This window comes from Meleagris gallopavo, chromosome 1 (assembly GCF_905368555.1).
Source record: "Meleagris gallopavo chromosome 1, MGAL_WU_HG_1.1, whole genome shotgun sequence".
Classification (NCBI taxonomy): domain Eukaryota; kingdom Metazoa; phylum Chordata; class Aves; order Galliformes; family Phasianidae; genus Meleagris; species Meleagris gallopavo.
The window spans coordinates 73,177,465-73,198,887 of record NC_139404.1 but is presented as its reverse complement, the minus strand read 5'-3'; the positions used below and the strand labels follow the sequence as shown (position 1 = coordinate 73,198,887).

The 21,423-nt window shown below is 42.4% G+C and overlaps 1 protein-coding gene across 2 annotated transcripts; it reads right to left on the bottom strand.

The window, feature by feature from the left end:
• Positions 1–1,495: 1,495 nt before the first annotated feature.
• Positions 1,496–6,448, bottom strand: LOC100550680 (potassium voltage-gated channel subfamily A member 1). Of its 2 annotated transcripts, none has more exons than XM_085234062.1 (2): positions 6,257–6,448; positions 1,496–5,516 (listed from the first exon to the last, which is right to left on the bottom strand). In XM_085234062.1, the coding sequence occupies exon 2, from the start codon at positions 4,934–4,936 to the stop codon at positions 3,461–3,463; it is 1,476 nt and encodes a 491-aa protein (XP_085090188.1). In that variant the 5' UTR covers positions 4,937–5,516; positions 6,257–6,448; the 3' UTR covers positions 1,496–3,460. The 2 variants fall into 2 exon arrangements, with proteins under 2 accessions (XP_085090188.1, XP_031411317.2); XM_031555457.2 differs by having other exon boundaries at positions 1,496–5,512.
• Positions 6,449–21,423: the final 14,975 nt, after the last annotated feature.

Sequence of the window (21,423 nt, the reverse complement as noted above, 5' to 3'; positions counted from 1 at the left end):
GGCCTGCTACCTGAGAGCTGCTGCTTCCTCCTGGACTTACCCTGTGGCTTCTTCCTGCTACCTGCTTGCTGCCCAAGGACAGCCACACTGCTGCTGCTCTCCCCCTGTGCTTTTGCCTCGGATCATCAGAACGGCGTGCAACAGGATGCTGCTGAATCCTGGTGCGGACTATCCCAGCTTTATGCAATTCTTGCTTCTTTCCTATCTTTTTTATCACCCGCTTTCTCTTCACCATCACTCTAATTCGTAATAGTTGCCATCCTCCTCTTCCCCATTTCCCTGATTAAGATTTGTAAAAAACTGGTTGGACCAACATTTGAACCGTTGCTTCTTAATCTCACGCGGAGTATACATATATCAAAAAATTTCCTCTCCCTTCTATAAATTGGAGTGAGACACACATGCACATATTAATACACATATATACATATATCATGAACATAAGAGAAAAAATGTTCTGTACAGTGTGGAAGGAGAAGTGTTCAATAGCAGTTGGCCACATGCTAAGCGCAAAATGAAGATCCTCAACATACTACATTTAGAAAATAAAGATCAGTGCCTACCTTAGCTTTGATCAAAGATTATGATCACCCAGGGCCTAGCAGTCAAGGCTGGCATGTTGCAGAACATACCTTCTCCTAGCTTTGTTTCCTCCACAGTACCATGGTGGATGTACAACAAAGTTAGAGATTAACAAAAAGAATATGATTTGAAGGATATGTGATAGGATTTAAGATCTGATGGGAAAGTAAATGGAAGAGGCCTGGATGGAAGAGTACTGGAAAGCTTCTGTTGCCTACAACCTGGGTAATCTAAAGGAAAGAAAAGCACAGCCCCGCAATCTGCTGCCTGGCTATGTGATGTCACAGATAATCCTAATCCTTAGACTCTTCTGTGTTCTGCCATGCTGGGACCAGCTGTCAAAAGCTATCTCATGGAATCATAGAATCATAGAATGACCTGGGTTGAAAAGGACCACAATGATCATCTAGTTTCAACCCCCTGCTATGTGCAGGGTCGCCAACCACCAGACTAGGCTGCCCAGAGCCACATCCAGCCTGGCTTTGAATGCCTCCAGGAATAGGGCATCCAGAACCTCCTTGGGCAACCTGTTGCAGTGTGTCATCACCCTCTGTGTGAAAAACTTCCTCCTAATATCTAACCTAAATCTCCCCTGTCTTGGTTTAAAACGATTCCCTCTTGTCCTATCACTATCCATCCTCGTAAACAGCTGTTCCCCCTCCTGGTTATATGCTCCCTTCAAGTTTTGGAAGGCCAGAATGAGGGCTTCCCAGAGCTTTCTCTTCTCCAAGCTAAACAAGCCCAGTTCCCTAAACTTTTTGTCATAGGAGAGGTGCTCCACCCCTTTGATCATCTTAGTGGCCCTCCTCTGTACCCGCTCCAAGAGCTCCAAGTCCTTCCTGTACTGGAGGCCCCAGGCCTGAACGCAGTATTCCAGTTGGGGCCTCACAAGAACTGAGTAGAGGGAGAAAATCACCCCCTCTCCTGCTGGCCACCCCTTTTTTAATGTAGCCCAGAACACAGTTGGCCTTCCAAGCTGCAAGCACATACTGCTGGCTCATGTCCAGCTTCTTGTCCACCAGGACCCCCAAGTCCTTCTCTGCCGGGCTGCTCTTAAGGGCAGATACAGTGAAGGCAGTGATATCCCTATAAGAAACTTAGGGAAACTTTAAGTCTTAAATAAACACAGCTGCGACTTATTTGGCAAAAGAAAATGCTAAGCCTTGCAACAGTGACTAGCAAAGGAAAGAAGTTATCTCACAGGGTGCTGGTTTGCTTCTCCTGCCTCTTCTGGATTGCTCTTACTCATGGTTGCTCTTTCCTTCCTTCTCCATAGCTTTCTGTGCTGAGCCAAGAGGCAGTGCAGAACTATTCTTCCAGTGTGTTGGTCCTTGCCCTTTCTTTACCTCTGATAGCTCAATTCCTGGAGGCACTTTCAGCAGTTTAGAGGATATAAGATAAAGGCACTGCACAACAATTTAAATCAGTCAGTTAAGTCTCTTCAGTGAGTTTTAGGGGAATACAAAAAAAATCTCAAATGACTGAAAAACAAAAACAAAAACAAAAAAAAACCACAGCTGCTGCAATTTGGATGCATATAGTAGATAAGTTTCATTTACATTCTGAGAATGCACCAAAAAGCATGCATCTACATCTTTCAAATATAAAGCATATTAGGTTTTAGGTGCTGCTATACATAACTTGTCTTCTTAGCTTTCCATATAGCTTTCCCTTTAAGAGATGGGATATATCCCTTTCTGACAATGCCTGGACAAAAGTCAACATGGTTTCCTGAGCAGTGCAGGAAACAGGTTTCTCTAATCTTCCATTCAGGCCTTTGATTTATTAAGCACTTTTTAATTTTTATTTTTTTTATGATTATTATTGAATTCATGCATTAATTAATTAAAGTTACGCGTTATTCAAATAGGCCATAATGCTGAATATTTGAACATGCTTTGATCTCCAAAAGTTATTGTTCCCATTTGACTACCATACACTTTAAAGTACTAGTCAACAATTTAGTAAGTTAAGTAGTGCACTTCTGGTGAATGCAACCCAAAATAAAGAAAAAAGAAAAAAAAGAAGAGAGATAAAGGACCTATTTTTAGAAGATTCATTTCAAACAAAAGCTTATCCATTATTGTCTGAGGTAAAGTTTCAGGCATGCGATTATAAAATAAATAGCATCAAATTCAAACATGCTTAAACTATATTGTGCTGTCTTGCAACAGAAGAACTAGAAGTTTTGTATACAGTTCAGGACAGGGAAAAGTGCATTAAGATCATCTGCGCATGAGAGAACTTAGCAGCAGTGCAAATGGTTTGCCTTCAGTTCTGTTTGCTATTTTTAAACAATTCTTCTATGGATAGAAAAAAGACCATCCTCAAGTGTATTTAAATAAGGTGCTGACGTGTATGTAGGAACTATGTACCACATAGTTCTCACATAGGGTGCAGAGGGAAAATTTGCATCCCTTCATAAAAACAGTGATAAATGTTTGCTGCATGTTAACACTTTTTTACTATTATCTGATTCACTCTCTTGCAACTGTGCATGTTTGCAGGATATTTTTACTGGAATCCATGCATATGCTTCAGTTTTAAAAATTGTCTTCCTTAGTTGAACAAGAGTGTTTAAAAAAAAAAAAAAAGTGGATGGAACAGGAAAAGTTTAGGTCTAGCATCATTCAGTTTAAAACCTAACTAGTTCAAATAATTATCATTTACCAGGTGGAAAACGTGGGTTTTTTTAAAGTAAATAAAATTTTATCATTCATGGATCCTGGAAGCCTCTTTATCGCTGAACAAAAACTCACAATGCAACAATGCATTTACGAGGTAAATAAAGCATTCTAAGACTATCGGTAAAGCATCTACAAAGTGTGACTATGTCACTTAAGTCTTCAAGCTGTGAGTGGGGATTTTGGTCTTTTGTTTATACATCAGTCAGCAGCTTGCTTTTATTAACATAGTTTTGGTTGGCTACAGTGCAGTTGCCAGTTCTGAGATTAGCCTCCCTAAAATTGTCTATGCTATTATTCATATCCTCTTCGATTTCCATATACTCAGATTTGCTGATAGTGGAAGAGCTGCGGCGACTGAGATCACTGTCAGATGCTAAATTTGGGGAGCTAACATGAAGTAACTGAGCCTGTTCTTCCCCTTCTGTTTCTCGGTGGTAGAAGTAGTTGAAGTTGGACACGATGACAGGTACAGGCAGGGCAATTGTCAGCACACCAGCGATGGCACACAAGGAGCCTACGATTTTGCCTCCAATTGTCACAGGGTACATGTCACCATAGCCCACAGTGGTCATGGATACCACCGCCCACCAGAAAGCATCGGGGATACTTGTGAAATGAGACTCAGGTTCTTCAGCCTCTGCAAAATACACCGCACTAGAGAACAAGATTACCCCAATGAAGAGGAAGAAGATTAGTAAACCTAGCTCTCTCATACTTGCTTTGAGGGTTTGTCCCAGAATCTGGAGGCCCTTAGAGTGCCGGGAGAGTTTGAAGATTCGAAAGACTCTTACCAGTCTGATGACTCTCAGAATGGCCAAGGAGGTGGCCTGCTCTCCCTTCTGAGTCCCCTCCCGCTCAGCCATCTCAGTGCCCAAGGTGATGAAGTAAGGGATGATGGCCACAATGTCAATGAAGTTCATTATATTCTTGAAGAATTCAGTCTTGCTGGGGCAAGCAAAGAAACGCACCACCAGCTCAAAGGAGAACCAGATGATGCATAGGGTCTCCACAACAAAGAAGGGATCTGTGAAGATGTTGGATTTGTAGACCTGAGTGGTGTTGTCAGTACGATGCACTGTATATTCCTTGTCCTCCTTCAGCTCAGGTAATGTCTCTAGGCAGAAGATCACAATGGAGATGAGGATCACCATGACAGAGACTATTGCAATGACCCTTGCAGGCCCAGAGCTTTCTGGATACTCAAAGAGGAGCCATACTTGGCGCTGGTACTCTCCCTCTGGCAAGGGTCTCTCCTCATCTTTGATGAACCCTTCATCTTCCCGGAACTTCTCCATGGCTTCCTCACCCAGCTCATAAAATTTGATTTCCTCAGAGAACATGTCCAAGGGAACATTGACTGGCCTGCGAAGCCGTCCCCCAGACTGATAGTAGTAGAGGATGGCATCAAAGCTGGGCCTGTTTCGATCAAAGAAGTACTCATTGCGCAAAGGGTCGAAGTACCGCATGCGCTTCTTGGGGTTGCCCAGCAGTGTGTTGGGGAACTGGGCTAAGGTCTTTAGCTGCGTCTCAAAGCGTAGTCCAGCAATGTTTATCACTACACGCTCACAGCATTCATGGTCATCATGGGCAGCAGGCTGATAGCTATCCTGGGGGTGTCCAGGTAGCACAGAAGTCTCATCCATGTTCTCTCCAGCCATCACAGTCATTGTGGCACAGAGAATGGGGGACCCAGGCTGAAGTGAGGAGAGGAGAAGAAAAGAAAGGAGAGGAGAGGAGAGGAGAGGAGAGGAGAGGAGAGGAGAGGAGAGGAGAGGAGAGGAGAGGAGAGGAGAGGAGAGGAGAGGAGAGGAGAGGAGAGGAGAGGAGAGGAGAGGAGAGGAGAGGAGAGGAGAGGAGAGGAGAGGAGAGGAGAGAGTGCAAAGGCAGTTCAATGGAGGATGGTGGGAGGCAGGGTGCGGAGGTAGGCTTGGAGACTGCAGGATGAGTGGGAATGGAGAAGCCTGAGGAAGGACTGGAAGAGAAGCCTAAAGGCTGGAAATATCCACAAGGGGAAAGAAAAGGTGGGATGCAGGAAGTGGCATAAGGAATGAAGGGACAGTAAAGAAAGAGAGAAGTACCTTCGGGGGGTGAGGGCAGAGGGCAGGTAAGGCGAGGGATCCTGTCCCCCCAGGCCAGGGTGTATGGGGTGCACCTCCTGGCTGGGGTCCCCTCCCCAGCTGTCTCCTTTCGCCTTTAACTCGATCCGGCCACTTTTCTTGCCAACTTGATCATCACTGCGGATGCTGTCTTGAAGTTACCACACACACACACACACACACACACACACACACACAGATAAATTAATAAATAAATCACAAAGTGGCTGGAAAGCAAGTCCTTGCAATGCCAACTCAGCAAATTTCCATTGTCTGCCCCCCCCCCCTCTCCCCCCACTGCCCCGGTCCTCTCGTGCACTGGGGAAGAAGAGATGGAGATACTCAGTGTTTAAAGACATAAAGCTCATTTGCAGAATGGAGGCTGCCAAAAAAGAAGCATCATAAATCAACCCTCAAGCCCCACTACACATACATACCCCACTGCAATGGATTAGCTTTCACATCAGCAAGAATATCCTGCACTGCTCACTATGGCAGCGTATGAAGAGCCTTACACATTCCTGTACATCCCTGGATGCACAACAGCACCTCCAGGACAGGAAGAGGTCAATATGAACCTGCAGCCTTGCTGTGCTCTTCTTGATGCTTCCATGGAGGGCTTACCATGCAACTTCACTGGGATCAGCTCCTGCTGTAAGTATCCTGACCACCACACATCCCACTTTGCAGATGGTGGAGACTTAGCTGAGCACTGACAACTTCATCACACAGACTGAAAGGATATGGGGAGAAGGAGTGAAGCATCTCCTCTCTGCTTTGCACCAGCTAAATGCAACTGAGATGGAGACATAGGAATGAATTTTGACATTCCAGACCCAAACTGTCAAATTAGGGTCCAAGAGCTGGGGGACAAAGGGGGCTTTTCCTTACCTGCTCTGTGTGAGATGCGCTGGTTAGGAATAGGAGCCAGTGCCAGAATGCGACAAGCCGTCTTGCAGCACCATCCAAAAGAATCTGAGCAAAACGAAAACCGCAGTGGCAAACTCAACCTTCCTCCTCTTGCACCTTTCTTGATAATACAGCAATCACTGTACAGGACTGCCTGCGAGACACTTAAATATTCATACACTCAGGCTGCATCAAGGGGTTTAAGTAGTTTCTGCCGAAAACCGCAGTGAGGGAGTCGGCGGGTGGAAGAGCATGCAAAGTGTCTTTTTCCGAAGGCTTGAATTAATAAACAACAAAAAAAAAGCTGTCCTAAGTATCTGCTGGCTCTCCCAATCTCTTCCTTTAAGACATCTGGAGAAGGAGCCGGGCGCTGGACAGCGTCGGCTAGAGAGTCGTGAGAGAGCCGCAGTCCCGCAACCGCATCTCCGGAGTGGCTCTTGGCTCGTCCCAACGGCAGCAGCAGCAGGAGGCAGGAGATGGACGCATGTGGCAAGAGCAAATGGACTGCTGAATACGTAAGAGAGAGGAGAAAACTCGAGCCATGTCTTGACGCTGCAGTATCAGCAGAAACCTGAGAGCTGTTTGATGCAGCTCTGGCAGCGGGAGGGGGGGAGTTGCAGAAGAGGGGGGCGGGCACGCTGTCTACCGCACCACACTCCCCCGATTCGCGAGTTGTCCTCCACCGCGAGCGAGGCCTCTGCCGCCGCGGTACACTGAGCGCCGCGCCGCCGACGCAATGCGGGCGGTAGTCCCAGCCTCATGGGCCCGGCCGTTGCGCGCCGGACAGCCTGGCGGGGTGCGGCGGGGCAGCGCGTCGGGGAAGGGGGTAAGAAGCGGGCAGTCTCCGCTAGGTTTGGAGCGTCATCGCTCCAAAAAAGAAAAGAAAGGCTGGAAATTCAGGCGGCCCATGCAGGTGCACGTATAACCCTCCTTCGCAGGGCCGGGTGGGGATATAACGTGGTGGGGACCGAAGGAAGTGCGCAGCGGCCGCTTTTTCTCTGTGGCCAATCTCGGCGTTCGCAGAGGAGCAGCGGGATCGGTTCAGAGCTCTGCACGTACCGCACGGAGCCGTTCTGCAGCCACGGCGGGCGGCGGCTGCCCCTGAAGAGTCCGGCAGTTCCCTGCTGCATGGTCTACCGGATTCGGACCTCGAACTCAGGATGGAGCTATTACTGTATTATTCTGCCGGAATCGGCCGGCGTTCTCGAGCTGTGTGCCTGAAATGGGGAGGGAAGAGTTAATCAGCAGGCAGTGTTAGAGGGAAATTGCCCTTTTATGCTGCTTTATCCCACTGAATTCATTTAATTGATGAATCACATAATTTTGAGAGGGAGAAGACCTATTATGTCATCAGCTTCCCTCCTCTGCCAGTGCAGGATTGTTCTCTGCAGTATATGATAATATCCATTATATAAAAGCCTACTGCTCACTTTGTCAAAGCAGGAGTTATGATTAAAAACAACCCTGGCCCATGTAATCTAGAGCATTCTGGAGCTAAGTAACACCAAATCAATGCTTAACAGACCTTTTTTCACTAGGCTTTCACGTTACCTTCAATAAAGATCATCACCTTAATAGCCTAGAAATAGTTAACCACCTGAGTTCATGGATAGTTTCTGCCTCCCTCTTATTTATCCCTATGCTTTGTTTTGGTTGGGAGGGAAGGGTCAATACTTCTAGAGCACAAACTGTAGTAAAATCCTCTTGTTCTAGCTGTACTAACAGCTATTCTGTGTCTTGTGTTTACTGACCCCAGTAGAAACAAAAGTGCAAAGGGACAGATATCCTGGCTAGCCTGGTATATGCTTTCTCTTCAGTGATTAACACATACACTGAAAATGGTCTGAAAACTCAGAAGCACTAGGCCATGCACAAACCACCATCCCACTTCCTATTCCCTGTCCACACTCCACACACACACACACACACACACACACGTTTTCACTTAGCCTGAGATAACCAAGCTGTTTTTCAGCCTTTTGAGAAACTCAGCTACAGCCTTTGACTCAACGTCCTCTTATGGCAGTGAATTCCATGCCTGTATGACACACTGCACAGAGCTAACTGCAAAATATTCAGAGTTCTGTATTCAGTGCTTTGCAGAAATAGCTTTGTAAGCTGGCACTCACCCACCTCTGATGCAGTGCTATATTCTCCTGTACTGATTTAAAGACAGATTCATATTTTCACAAGTGTGATGAAAATGCAGATCTTACAAGAAGAGGGCTGAGTTCAAGGTGCTATTCTGCTCTGGGCTTCTTGCATGTTTACAGGAGAGTTTGCCCTTTCTGCGTTTGTATCTGAAAAATAGGACTAAAAGCATTTCCTTTGCTTGTCACAACAACCTAGGGTGTTCATTCCTGAGGGCTTGCTTAGCATGGCAAAGCCTGAATTTTCATTGGAAGCTGTGAGCAAAAAAGAGCAAACTATCAAAAGCTTGAAATAGGTAGTAGGCAATTTTTAAAAAAACATTCAGAGCAGCTGCTTTTTAGAATCCTGCTAGACGCCTTCCTGCTTCCATAGATGCCAAAAAAGCAGTTACTCTTCCTTCCCTTATCTCTTACTGACAGCTCAGCTTTGTGTGGTGTTAGATCTGGAGGTACAGTGCATTACACCTCTCCTACGTACACTCTCAGCAATGCTTCCACTTGGATTCCCCCATTCAGCTTGGTTTGGCAGTGTGGATGAGCAGAAGCAGATGGGGAAGCAGCAGGTGTTCTGACTTGCACAGGTTGAGGAAGCTCGCTGCTGTCTTTGGTGGCTGCTGAAGTAACTTTTCATAGGGAGCAAGAACTGGTAGGCTCACATGTCAAAGATGGGTTGGCATGGCATAAGCAGAACCTTTTCTGCAATTAGCAAATTCTTGCCCTGAAGAGAAAGCTGAAGACTTACTTGTTTTGCTCTGGCAAGTATAAGCTGTTCCCTAATGAGAGAACAGATTTGTATTTTCATTTTCCTTTTGAGAGAAGAGAGAAAATAGAGTTGTTGATCAAAACTCTTATTATGCTGTAAGGATTAAAGAAAATTTGTATTGAATGACTGTAAATCTGAAGATGAATTTAAAAATAACCACTGATTTTATACAGTTTTGGAATAGGCTTTAAACACTGCCACTAGGTAACCTGCTTTTACACTGGACTAAGATGAGATAGGACTATATTGTTGTGAAAGGAGGGTGTGAAAACCGCCCTCATTCCCATGTGCCATTTTGCTATTGAAAAAGACACTACCTCATTGCTTTTTTTGTCATGCATCAGTGTATCAGATATGTGCAAAATGTGATGGTGGAAGAGTGACTGGGCAGGGGAGAGTGGAAAGCATGCTGTCTTAGGACAGAGTTGAGCCTCTAAAGCATCTGCATAATCAGAAAAAAATGAAAGGATAAAATGCTAATCCACCCCACAGTGCCCAAGATGTGCTACAGAAAACAACAAAATCTTGTGTGCATGTTCCCATTGGAAGAATATACTTCTGTGTGAACTGTAATTAAAGTCCTTAGCAACAACATTTTTATAATTTTAATATCACTTCCACTTTGATCCCTTTCATGATTGTACATTTTTCTTTCCCAGGGTTTTGTCCAACTGTCTGCTTCCTATAGAGAGAAACTCCTACTCAAACAGTTTGCACTGTCCTGTAGAATGAAGAGACTTTTGCTTAGACCTGTACACCAAGTGTTTAAAATAGGTTTTGTTTCCCATTTTTCACACCAAGAACAGGACTTAAGAGAAGTCCTGAATGATGTTGTAACAGTTTCTTCCTAGTGGATAAGCACACTCAGGTGTTTAATATACACGACTTCTTTCCCAGCAGTATCTATTTTTGCCTTCTTTTATTTGTATTAATTATTAGTAAGATCTTATACAAACATGGGGGGAAAAACTCCATTCATGAGTGCTGCTGGATATAAAGATGAAAGAATTAACCTTCCCCATGTCACTCTGGAGATGAACATCACACAAAATGCTGTTGGAGGAGGAGGGATATACATGAGCAAGGCAGAAACACGAGAAGAAGTACATTCCTGTAAGACAAAAAAGCAGTTGTGGCAACAAGTGCTTGTAATACCCTACCAAGAAGTCAGCTTTGGCAACACTGAAGTTTTTCCTTTGTGAGATCATTTGCAAGGTATGGTTTCAGCACATAAGAAAGATGCTTTAGCAAAGCAAGCATGAATCTAAAGAAGGGCTCTCTCAAGTAGCATTTCTACTTCAACTACCCAGTAATTAATAAACAGTGGTGGTCATTGGGGCCTTATATAATATACTACTTGTGGTAAAATATTTTAAATAGCTGTCACCATGTAATTTAAGGAGACTGAATCTACTTCAAAAGCTATGAACCTGACCTGAAAGATGCGAAAACATGAAACTCCACTGGCACTCTCAGTGTCACAGAGGTGAAACTGTAAAGGAGAGATATTGAGATCTACAGAAAAGAGTAGAGAATAAATCAATAACAGTGGAAAAATATCAGGCATCTGCACAAAATAAGAAATTGCACTGTTGTCAAAAAAGCGTGCACAGGGCTGGAGAGAAGTCAACAGTCATTAGCAATATAAGAAGTCAGGCTCAATTTGATGTATCAAATTCAAAAGTATTCAGTGTTTCTCATAAGTTGAGACAGGATCTTGAGCCAGAGTAATGATCCACTTTCTTACCTTTGAGGTACCATAGGGTATGAATGACCATGACTGCAGCATTCCCAGCAGAAATTGAAATGCACAGTAGAGCAACTCAACTTGGTGACCAAAAAGTTGGCTGATGACACTTCTACAGAAAGTCAAAGTGCAGATGAGAAGGGTGTCTCAAATCATGATTTCAGCCTGTGGCTGGTCCTGAGAAGGTAACAGGATCGTAGAACTAGTAGTCAGCATGGATTAAGCAAGGGAAAATCACACTTGAACAATCTGGTAGCCTCCTTTGATATTATAATGGCTGGTTAGGTGAGGGGAGAGCAGTAAATGTAATGTATCTTGACTTCAGCAGGTCTTTTGACACTGTTTCCATAGCATCTTCATTGGTAAGCTTAGGAAGTGTGGGATAGACAAATAGTGAGGTGAACTGAAAACTGGCTGACTGGCAGAGCTCAGAGGGTGGTGATCAGTGGAGCAGAATCTAGTTACAGACTCGTAACTAGTATTGTTCCACAGGGGTCGGTGCTGGGTTCAGTCTTGTTCAACATTTTCATCAATGACTTAGATGAAGGGATAGAGTCCACCTTCAGCAAGTTTGCTGATGATACAAAGCTGGGAGAAGTGGCTTACACAGCAGAAGGCTGTGCTGCCATTCAGCAAGACCTGGATAGACTGGAGAGTTGGGAAGAGAGGTAACTGATGAGGTGCAAGTGTAGAATCTTGCACCTGAAGAGGAATAACCATAAGCATCAGAAAAGTTTAGGGGCTGACCTGCTGGACAGGAGCTCCGCAGAGAAGGACCTAGATGTGCTGGTGGACAATAGATAGGCCATGAAAGAGCAGTCTGCCCTGGTAGGCAGGAAGGCCAATGGTATCCTGGGGTGTATTGAAAAGAGCATGGCCAGCAGGTCAAGGGAGGTGATCCTCGCTCTTGTCTGCCTTGGTGAGGCCACATCTGGAATACTTTGTCCAGTTCTGAGCTCCTCAGTTCAAAAAAGACAGGAAACTTCTAGAAAGAGTCCCATGGACAGTGACAAAGATGACTAGGGGCCTGGAGCCATCTCCCATGCAAGGAAAGGCTGAGAGACCTGGAATTGTTTAGCCTGGAGAACACTGAGAGGGGATCTTATAAATATCTTATAAATAAATAACTATCTTATAAATAATTTTAAATATCTAAAGGGTGTCAAGAGGATGTGGCCTGGCTCTTTTCAATAGTGTCCAGCAACACTGGCAATGGGCACAAACTAGAACACAGAAAGTTGCATCTGAACATGAGGAAAAACTTCTTTACTATGAGGGTGAGAGAGCATTAGAACAAGCTTCTCAAAGAGGTTGTGGAGTCCCCTTCTCTGAAGATATTTAAAATTCATCTAGATCCTTTCCGGTGTAACCCACTCTAGGAAGCTTTTAGCAGAGAGTTGAACTAGATGATCTCTAGGGGTCCCCTTCCAATCCCTATGATTCTGTGATTCTGTAAAATACCCAGAGCAAGAAGTAGTGAAGGATTTTTTTTTCTTTGGGTTTATATAGAAGATAAACTACTAGATTCTTGTTTATCCTCCCACCTCTCAAGACACCAGAATTGTCCAAACAGTTGACACACAGAGACACCAGTTGTCATCAGGCAGAGAACTATACAAAAGGGTAAAGGCAATCCAAAGCAGTGAGCCAGTCCTAAAAAATTGCAATAACCCCCTGGAACAGATAGAGGCACAGAAAGTTTGGAGCCACAATGTCTTGAGCACTTATTGATGGAGCTCTGACACAACCAGGACAGAGTTGAATAAACAAGGAGCTGCTGCCCCTGCATAGGCAGTGATGGTGAAGCAATTCTGTTGTGTCAGTGCTGGGCACAGCATAAAGATGTAATATGAGCTCCAGAAAAGAAAAGAAAGAAAGGAAAAAAAAAAAAGAGAAAAACAAGCAAACAAACATGCAGAAGTGCTGAATGCTCCTAAAAACAGTCTGGATTGGATAATAAAGGCATTAAGACAGTTTGCACACGGATTGTGGCTGTACTGAAAGGGAAAATGACCACAGGCAGCGTCCATCCTGTTACTAGGCAAAGGATTGAGTGTTGTGTATGCATGCACATATGTGAGATGGGATTTTATTTAAAGCAGGACAAGCAGTAATCCCTGCAGATACAAGAACTGACATCAGGAAATGAGTAACTTCATACCTACAGATAGAGGATGCTTTATTTGAGCATGAATATTTTCACTAACCAGACACCAGTGTGCAACAAAGTGCATGTATGACCCAGCATGGCATGTGTTCAGAATACACTAATCAGTAATGATCTTTCTGCCACTCCAGAATACCTTTGGAGATAATCATGTTTAAGCTTTCTGAGAGGTGACTTTGGAAGAAGCTTTGGCAAGAGCCTATCAGGAGCCAAGCAGTGCCCTCCCATGGTATGAAAAGCTTAACATTCTCTGCTCTGACATGACTTGTAGCACACTGCAGAAAAATTCATGTGATTCTGCACTTAACAAGACAGATTTGAGCACCAGATGTCTTGTCGTGAGTATCACAAATGAAAAACAGTGAGAGCAAACAAAGTTGCTCTCACATAGCAAACTCGCTCCTCGCCTAGCAACACTGGACTACTGCAGTGATTTTTTCTTTAGATTTGATGGAAGCAAGGAATACACAGACTAAAGAAAAAGGTGTGGAGCGGATTGAGTTGAAGACTCAGAAATAGTTAATGTAAAGAAGCCACTCACGGAAAAAGGGAAAAAAAGAACCATTCATTTGAGGCTGCTGCTCAGTATGAAGCACATCTGAAAACAGATAGCTAGTAGCAGCAGATGTGATGGGCAAAGGAAAACAGCTGTAATCTGCCAGGGATCATAGGTAATAACTGCAGTAACAGGAAAGCAGTAAAGGAAAACTGAGCTCAGCTGCGGAGCTGGGGGAAACAACCTGACACAACCTGAACAAAGACCAAGTAAGTGAGGGACCGTACAGACCTTACTAGACTTATTGTGTAGCATGGCACATGAACAAAAAACTGGAAAATAAAAGTCTGGGTGAATCAGAAGTCTGGCTTTGTTTTCCTTGGCAATATTCAAGGCTTTCATCTTCAGCTCTAAGTCTACAGAAAGTTGAATAAACCACACAGCAGCATAAAATGCTTAGAATACCTATTCAAGTGTCCATGACATAGGATTGGAAATGATTCCTGCTACTGTAGTCCTTTTGTAATAAATCCTCCCAGTGCAGGTTGCTTTGTAGTGCTGCTTTGGTAACATGGCTTCCTCTTGCATTACTATCATCATGAAGGATAGGCTAAAATGCCTAGCAGGGTGAGTTTCAAGCCTGAAAGTATCTTATATCTTCAGTTTAAAGTTGAACGTCCCCTTTCAAAAGTAAGACAACTCCTTTTCTCAGTGTTTGCTGATCTACCTGTCCAGAATGGCTATGGTATGCTGGAGAGAAAGCTGAAGTGAAGCAAAAGCAATTATTTATTTAAAAATAAGGAACTTGAATAAGTGAACATACTGGCATTTACTTTATATTAAAGACCCAGATACTTTGAAGCTTGTCCTCAGGTGACAGCATGCATTTCAAAATAATCCTGAATCAGAAAAAATGAAGGAAATGAGGGGCATCTAAGTCTATCAGCATTCAACCTTTTGATGTGGTTCATTTCTCATCCTGTTTTCTCATTCTTGCTTTCTTGTGTCTTGTCCCTCCTATATCTGAGCCAAGGTCTATTTATGATTCCAGACATTTGTTACCTATTCTTTTTCGGCAGAAATGAAGTCTCCTGTATCCTGTATGATCTATGGCAGAAGGGAATCCTTTGCTTTCTGTTGGGGTGGTTTTTAAAATCTTTCTCATATCCTAGCAGTTTAGTTCTGAGCAGGTCCTTCTGTTTTCCCTCGAAGCCTCAAAATAAAGTCTCATGATGCTTAAAATGCCTCTCAGAGCTTATTGAGCATATTATAATAGGGCCACTTCAAATAAATCTTTCTCTCCATATGTGGCAACTTGCTAATTTATTTACAAGCTGCTTTCCTTTGGAATTTCTGAAATGTTTGCTCCATTATGTCTCACATTTTGACTCTTTATGCATAATGTAGAAAATAAGAAAGGACACTCATCTACATTATCTCCTGTCTTTATCCGTGGCCTCAAAGTAATAGTCCATGACTTAGTTTTCCACACTGTACAGCAGTGTTTTTTGATGTCAGTAGCCTCAGGATTGATCCGAGGAACATGATTCTGTTGTACTACGTGATGCAGAAACACACCAGAAGTGTGTGATGTGCCATAAAGAGCCTTTCAACAAAGTGCAGATGGTACTAAGTATGGTAAGATGTACAAGTGCAAAACAAACAGAACAGCACAGTGCAAAATGTCTTGCCAGCAGCTAGTTTAAAATGTTCTTCCAGTAACAGTGTATTATTGTATAAGACAAAGACACATGCTAGGATTCTCCAAATCTGAGACAAGTTACTGAATCTCTGCTCTTACTGAATCTCTTCTTTTTCGTATAGCCAAGAGATATTTTGGAATAGGTAATCTGATGATGAAAACCCATTCCCCAGTACATAAACCTGGGTAAACATCTCATCCATTGTGATAAATGGCAGGACCCAACAAATACTCCTGAAGGATGCTAGATGCCTGAACCCTGGAAGTAACCCAGTAACTGAAATAATAGACATAAATTTTGGAGAGGCACACTCCTTGTTTCACTCTCAGGCCACTACCTTTATTCTGATTCAGACCCTGTGGTCCTGCCAAAACTTTTTATTTCTCTTATCCTACTTGATAAAACAGTCCTGTCCTCATACATTAGTGCCTTACCTAGGGAGCCTTTGCTGAACCAGCTAAAACAAAAAGCACCCAGCCTAGCTGCAGAGACAAAATCTGTCTCTCACCCTGCCCCCCCAAATCATTGCAAATCCCTCTCTTTTTCCACTGTGAGTAAATACAGATTTTTTTTTATTCGTTTGTTTATAGTTTGGCAGAATGCATAAACTACTTTATATATATGTGTGGACAGACTTCAGATTCCCTTATGAGAATTGTACCTAGCCCCGTATGAAGTCACATAAGGCCATTTTCCTACAACGGCAGAGATGAAAAGTAATTATGACATTTGGTTTGATTAATAAAAAATAAATAGAAATATAATCTTTAGGTTGCAGTGTTGTACAACATCTTATCTGTAGCAATATGTCTATGGGATTGCACAGTGGGAAAAAAAAGCAGAGATTTAAAAATGCATTGAATATAGCAATTGAAGGTAGAGGGTAGTATAGAAAAAAAAGAAAACGTGAACATAAAGTGTTTTTGTCTTGAAACAAAACTTTCTGTAATTGGTCACAGATATTTATTTAATTTTTCAATAAATTATGAGTTGTTTCAATCATCCACAGCTCTGAATTTTTGAGAAAATTTCATGTAAAAATAAAACAACACTTGTGACTACACATAACTTATTCTGGTACTACCAGCTGGAAAATCAATGTGTGGAACAGAACTCTGACCTTTCTTCTGCCAAATCAGAGGAAGTAATCAACTGAGGGTAATAAAAAGGAAGTGGTAAAAGGCAACAGGGGGGAGAAAAATCAAATTCACTTCTGAAAACATGCACTTTACCAACTAATACATAAAGGACAAAAGTCAAATTTTCAGCCAACCAGGTGAAGAGGCTGTGAAATACAACTTAGAGTATAACATTAATCAGAATACTGTTATGTATTATTACAGTAGTACTTGGAGGGTCCACCTGGGTATGTAGTTGTGCTTTTGCCTAAATGCTCTACAGGTGGACTTAGCTGTTCTTTTTGCTGGAACAACAAAGACATCCAGTGACATTAACACCACGTAAATACAGAACAATCAAAGGAGCCATTTTGCATAATGTGAAAGTCACCACTGTATTGAGGACAAGCAAACGTGGTATGATCTTCTGAAGTCCTACTTAATCCCTGCTTTGAGGATTTAAAGGACATTCAAGTGATTCATAAGCCCTGTGAATGTTCTCTGCACAAGAATGATTTTTACCCACCATAAAGTCAGCTGAGCCATAGAAATTTTCTGCAATGGATCTCATCAATGGAATAATACTATTTTTTATAAAGATCTGGATGCTATTCTGGTAGACACAGCTTTAGCTTTAACATGTAACATATTGATAATCAACACTCATGATTTACTGTGTGCACTGGTACAGAGGGTTCTGAAAGTAATGTATGTCTCCTGTGGGCATTGTTACATATTTGTTACATATTTGGCTGTGAAAATGGAGCCCCCAGGAGCTCCTAAAAAAAGGAGGAGCTTTTACTAAAGCATCAGACACTGACCATGGATAAAGGCAGGAGGCCTCTTCTGGCAGATCACTGATCAAATCTAGCATTGCAGAATCTGTTTCACACACACACACACACACACACACACACAAAACAAACAAACAAACAAACAAAAAAAACACCCTGAGAATATTGCTAGCAAGGAAATGGGACAGAATCAGTTAAGACAGTACTTAAACTTTGCTGCTTTTGAAGATAAGAACCAAATTATGAAATATGTGTTCAGATACTTTTTGCATACAGTATGTAAATTTATTTTGAGCTTCTGATTTATGCATTATTACAGTTATCTGTTATTGTTTCTCTTGCATAATTTTTCAGACCCCTTGCAATGACTCCTACATCCATCACCACAAAGTTTTGCAGCATCCCGTGGAAAGTAGATGATTTGGATCTATAATTCTGTTAAATGGCACTCCTCAGGATATTATAGAAGCCTGTAAAGGTGAACTTATGCTTTTAGCTTTTTTTTTCTTTTCATATCTGAGTCCCTTCGATGCTTTCAAATTTTTCAATAAAAGGAAATAAACATAAAACCCCACTACTTGCTAAGGCCATGAACTCTCAGAGTTTATTTATACGGGACTAATATTTTCATTTCTCTTTCTCAAAAGTAAAAGGAAAATACCTGAGGGAAGTACACCTGGCTTGAAAATTGCCTTATTTTGGCAACAGTTTAACTGACAGGGCAACAGAGATTCAAACAGGTTGAGACATGCAGAGAAAATTTAAGTCTTGTTATTGAATAGGTATCAAAGATGAAGTCCAGACTGAGTAATCTTCTCTTCATCCAAAGGACACATTCAAAAGTGAATGGAGGAGTTCAAGGCTCCATCAGAAAAGGGGTGGCCAGCAGGGATGGGGAGGTGATTGTCCCCCTCTCCTCTGCTCTTGTGAGGCCCCATCTGGAGTACTATGTCCAGGTCTGGAGCCCCCAGTACAAGAAAGACAGAAAGGGTCCAGAGGAGAGACACGAAAATGATCAGGGGAGTGGAGCACCTCCCTTATGAAGACAGGCTGAGGGAGCTGGGCTTGTTCGGCCTGGAGAAAAGAAGGCTGTGGGTGACCTCACTGCAGCCTTTCAGTACCTAAAGGGAGCCTACAAACAGGAGGAGAATCAACTCTTTGAAAGGGTAGATAAAAGCAGGACAAGGGGAAATGGTTTTAAGTTGAGGGAGGGAAGATTGAGGTTGGATGTCTGGGGGAAGTTCTTTCCTATGAGAGTGGTGAGGTGCTGGAACAGCTGCCCAGAGAGGCTGTGGATGCCCCGTCCATCCCTGGAGGTGTTCAAGGCCAGGTTGGATGGGGCCCTGGGCAACCTGGTCTAGTATTAAATGGGGAGGTTGGTGGCCCTGCATGTGGCAGGGGGGTTGGAGATTCACGATCCTTGAGGTCCCTTCCAATCCTGGCCATTCTGTGATTCCGTAATTCTGTGAAGTTCATTGAGTCACTACTCTTCTTTGCAGAACTGTTTGGTCTTTGAAGATATGAAAGAAAGGCAATGTATTTGACAGCATGAAGTGTTAGATGCTGAAACCTAAAATGTTCACACTTCTAACCATCAACAGCAGTGTTTTCTTGGTCCACATATTTTTCTTTCCCTTCTCATCTTTCATCTTGACTTTTCTATGTAGACTGCAATTTTCTCTGTAGGAAGGATTTACTACAAGATCATAACCATATCACACTTTGGTGATCCTGATTCTGTGCCAGTAGAATACAAAAATCTTCAGATTGACACTGCTGAACCAAAGCTGCTGAACCAAAGCTGCTGGAAAGCTGAAGAGGGAATAATAGAATTGTTTTTTTGTAATGGAACGTGACCTCTATTTCCATCCAAAATTGAAAGAGAAATCTCTCTCAGATTGTTTTATAGTACAGTCCTTATCCTGGTGTCCTTTTTTATTACTGGATAGTTCCCAAGCTGGGACAGAAACTCCCATCATCCTGTTCCTGCTGAGAGGAAGCAATGCTTCCCCACCAGTAGAAATGTTCTTACTGCAATTACTGATCAAAGCCTTCTCTGGTGTCATGAGGCATACTGCATTTGCTCTGGTTATTTAGCAAGAAACTGTACTCCAAAGTTATTCAGTCCCACTGGAGCTCTCCTTTACTTCAAAATCTCTTGTAAGGCTTCTCCCATATTTCACACTCCATCTTGCAGTAATCTGCAGCCATGCTGGAACACCCTTTCTTTTTTAGCAGATGGCAGTGCAGTACTACCAACTTCCAAGGTGGGACAGTTCTTTTTTTCCATCATCTACATTTTACTATGAAGCAATAGAAAGAGAGGAAAACAAACAGAATAAAACAAACAAAAATGCAATACTTGGCAGATGGTCTGTGGCAGGAATCTCCTTTTGTGGAGCTCTTAGTTATCTGAGCACATTGATTCAGATAGCTAAGAAGTAAGCTAATTAAGAAGTCCGGAATGCATCTGTCCATCATGCCAACTTTTACTGAAATGTTTGATATAACCATAAAAATAAACTACAGAATTAGCTAAAATCCCAACCTTTTATTCTTTAACAACTCTTATTCTCCCATGCTACTGGTAGAGTGACTTTCAGATGTGTGGGGAGAGCACATACCTTCAACGCTGTATTTTAATTGAACATTTTCTTGGAGATGTCCGAGTAGATTTGTAGCATTATATATTTACTCTGTTCTCGACCCGTATCACATCATGTCGCAACAACAACTTCATTTCTGCTGGATGACTGAACAAGATGCTATAGAATTTAAAACTGTGCTTAAAAAAAGGCAAATGAACTGTTATTTTATGCAAAAACAGAAGCAATATTCAAATTGGGAATCAGATGTCACAACAAGGATTGTATAAGTTATCGACAAATTGCCTAAAACAATAAAACAATCCCTTTAAGAAGAGTGAGAACTACCTTTATTAGTATCTCAGTTACTTGCAGAAAGATTATAATAGTACAGAAATTTGCGAAGGAATAAATCGGGGCCATTTACCAAACAAGTTTCTCTGTGAGTTAAGGACACAAATCCGCTATAGTCAATATGCTTTTTAACTGCTCCAGATATACATTATGTTATTTCTTTGTGTTGCATCTATTCCTTAGTTTTTTCACAATTTTTCCAGTTTCTTCAGAAGTGGCAATAGCAAACCATCAGACTTCCCAGTGTCTGAGACAGCTGTAGCAGCACAGGTATTCCTGTCATAGAGACATTAGTGAAATTATTTCACTGAATCCTTGTTTTTACCCTGACTGGTGAACAAAGCAGTCAACGGGGTTGTCACGGTAGCATGTATAGTTGTGTGACAAATATAATTTAAGTATTTCTTGATTAAGCTTGTCAAAATGTCATCTGGAATATTGGTGGTTCACACTGGTATTGTGTGAATGTCATATGTACATATGCATTGTGATGCAATTTCTGACATTTTTAATGGAAGATGTTGTGCTTAGTTTAGCTACATGCCACAACAGTAGTTTTGGTGCCAATATGGGGCTCAAAGCGTTGAGATAACAGGAAGCCCGACCTAAACATGCTGTGGTAGTTTGATAATTGCTAATCATGATGTTACTTTTAAAATTATTTTTTGAGTTCTTTCAACGTCTTTCCTTGGTAATATATTGTTTAGCACACTTGCTATATATGTTCCTCATTGCGTTACCATCTCTGGGGGTTGCATTAAGGTTGTCATTTTGCTGTGCTGTGTGGCCTTGGCTTATGATATGATAAAATTGCTGGTGAGGAAACTATTCTGGTGTTTGTGCTCGGAACTGCAGTCACTTCTGTGCTTTGGGAACAATATCTTGGAGACTATTCATGATTATACTCTTTCTTTTGTCTCACCAGGGAGCCAGACTATGGGAGAGATGGTGGGAATACTTTCCACTGTTTCCTCAGCCTCCCTTTTACTTTCACTTTTCCCTCATCCCCTAGGATAATTACAATAGCTCTTGAAAATTTGTAATATCTTTGGGATATTCAAACTAGCATGTTGTCATATCTTTATGATTTTGGTTATTGGTATTCCACGTCATAACATCATATAGTGCGCTGAGAGTTGAAGAGTTAATGTTCCAGTTCTGAGTAGATGTCCCAGAAAAAAAGAACTACATCCCCCAGAGGACTGTTCACTATTCTGTTACCATTTCCGCTCAGAGGGAAACATAAAAACCATCCACAAATCACTTCCCTTC

What these genes read in the sequence shown, in the direction of transcription:
- LOC100550680 (XM_085234062.1), bottom strand. Translation starts at nt 4,936, where the DNA reads ATGACTGTGATGGCTGGAGAGAACATGGATGAGACTTCTGTGCTACCT.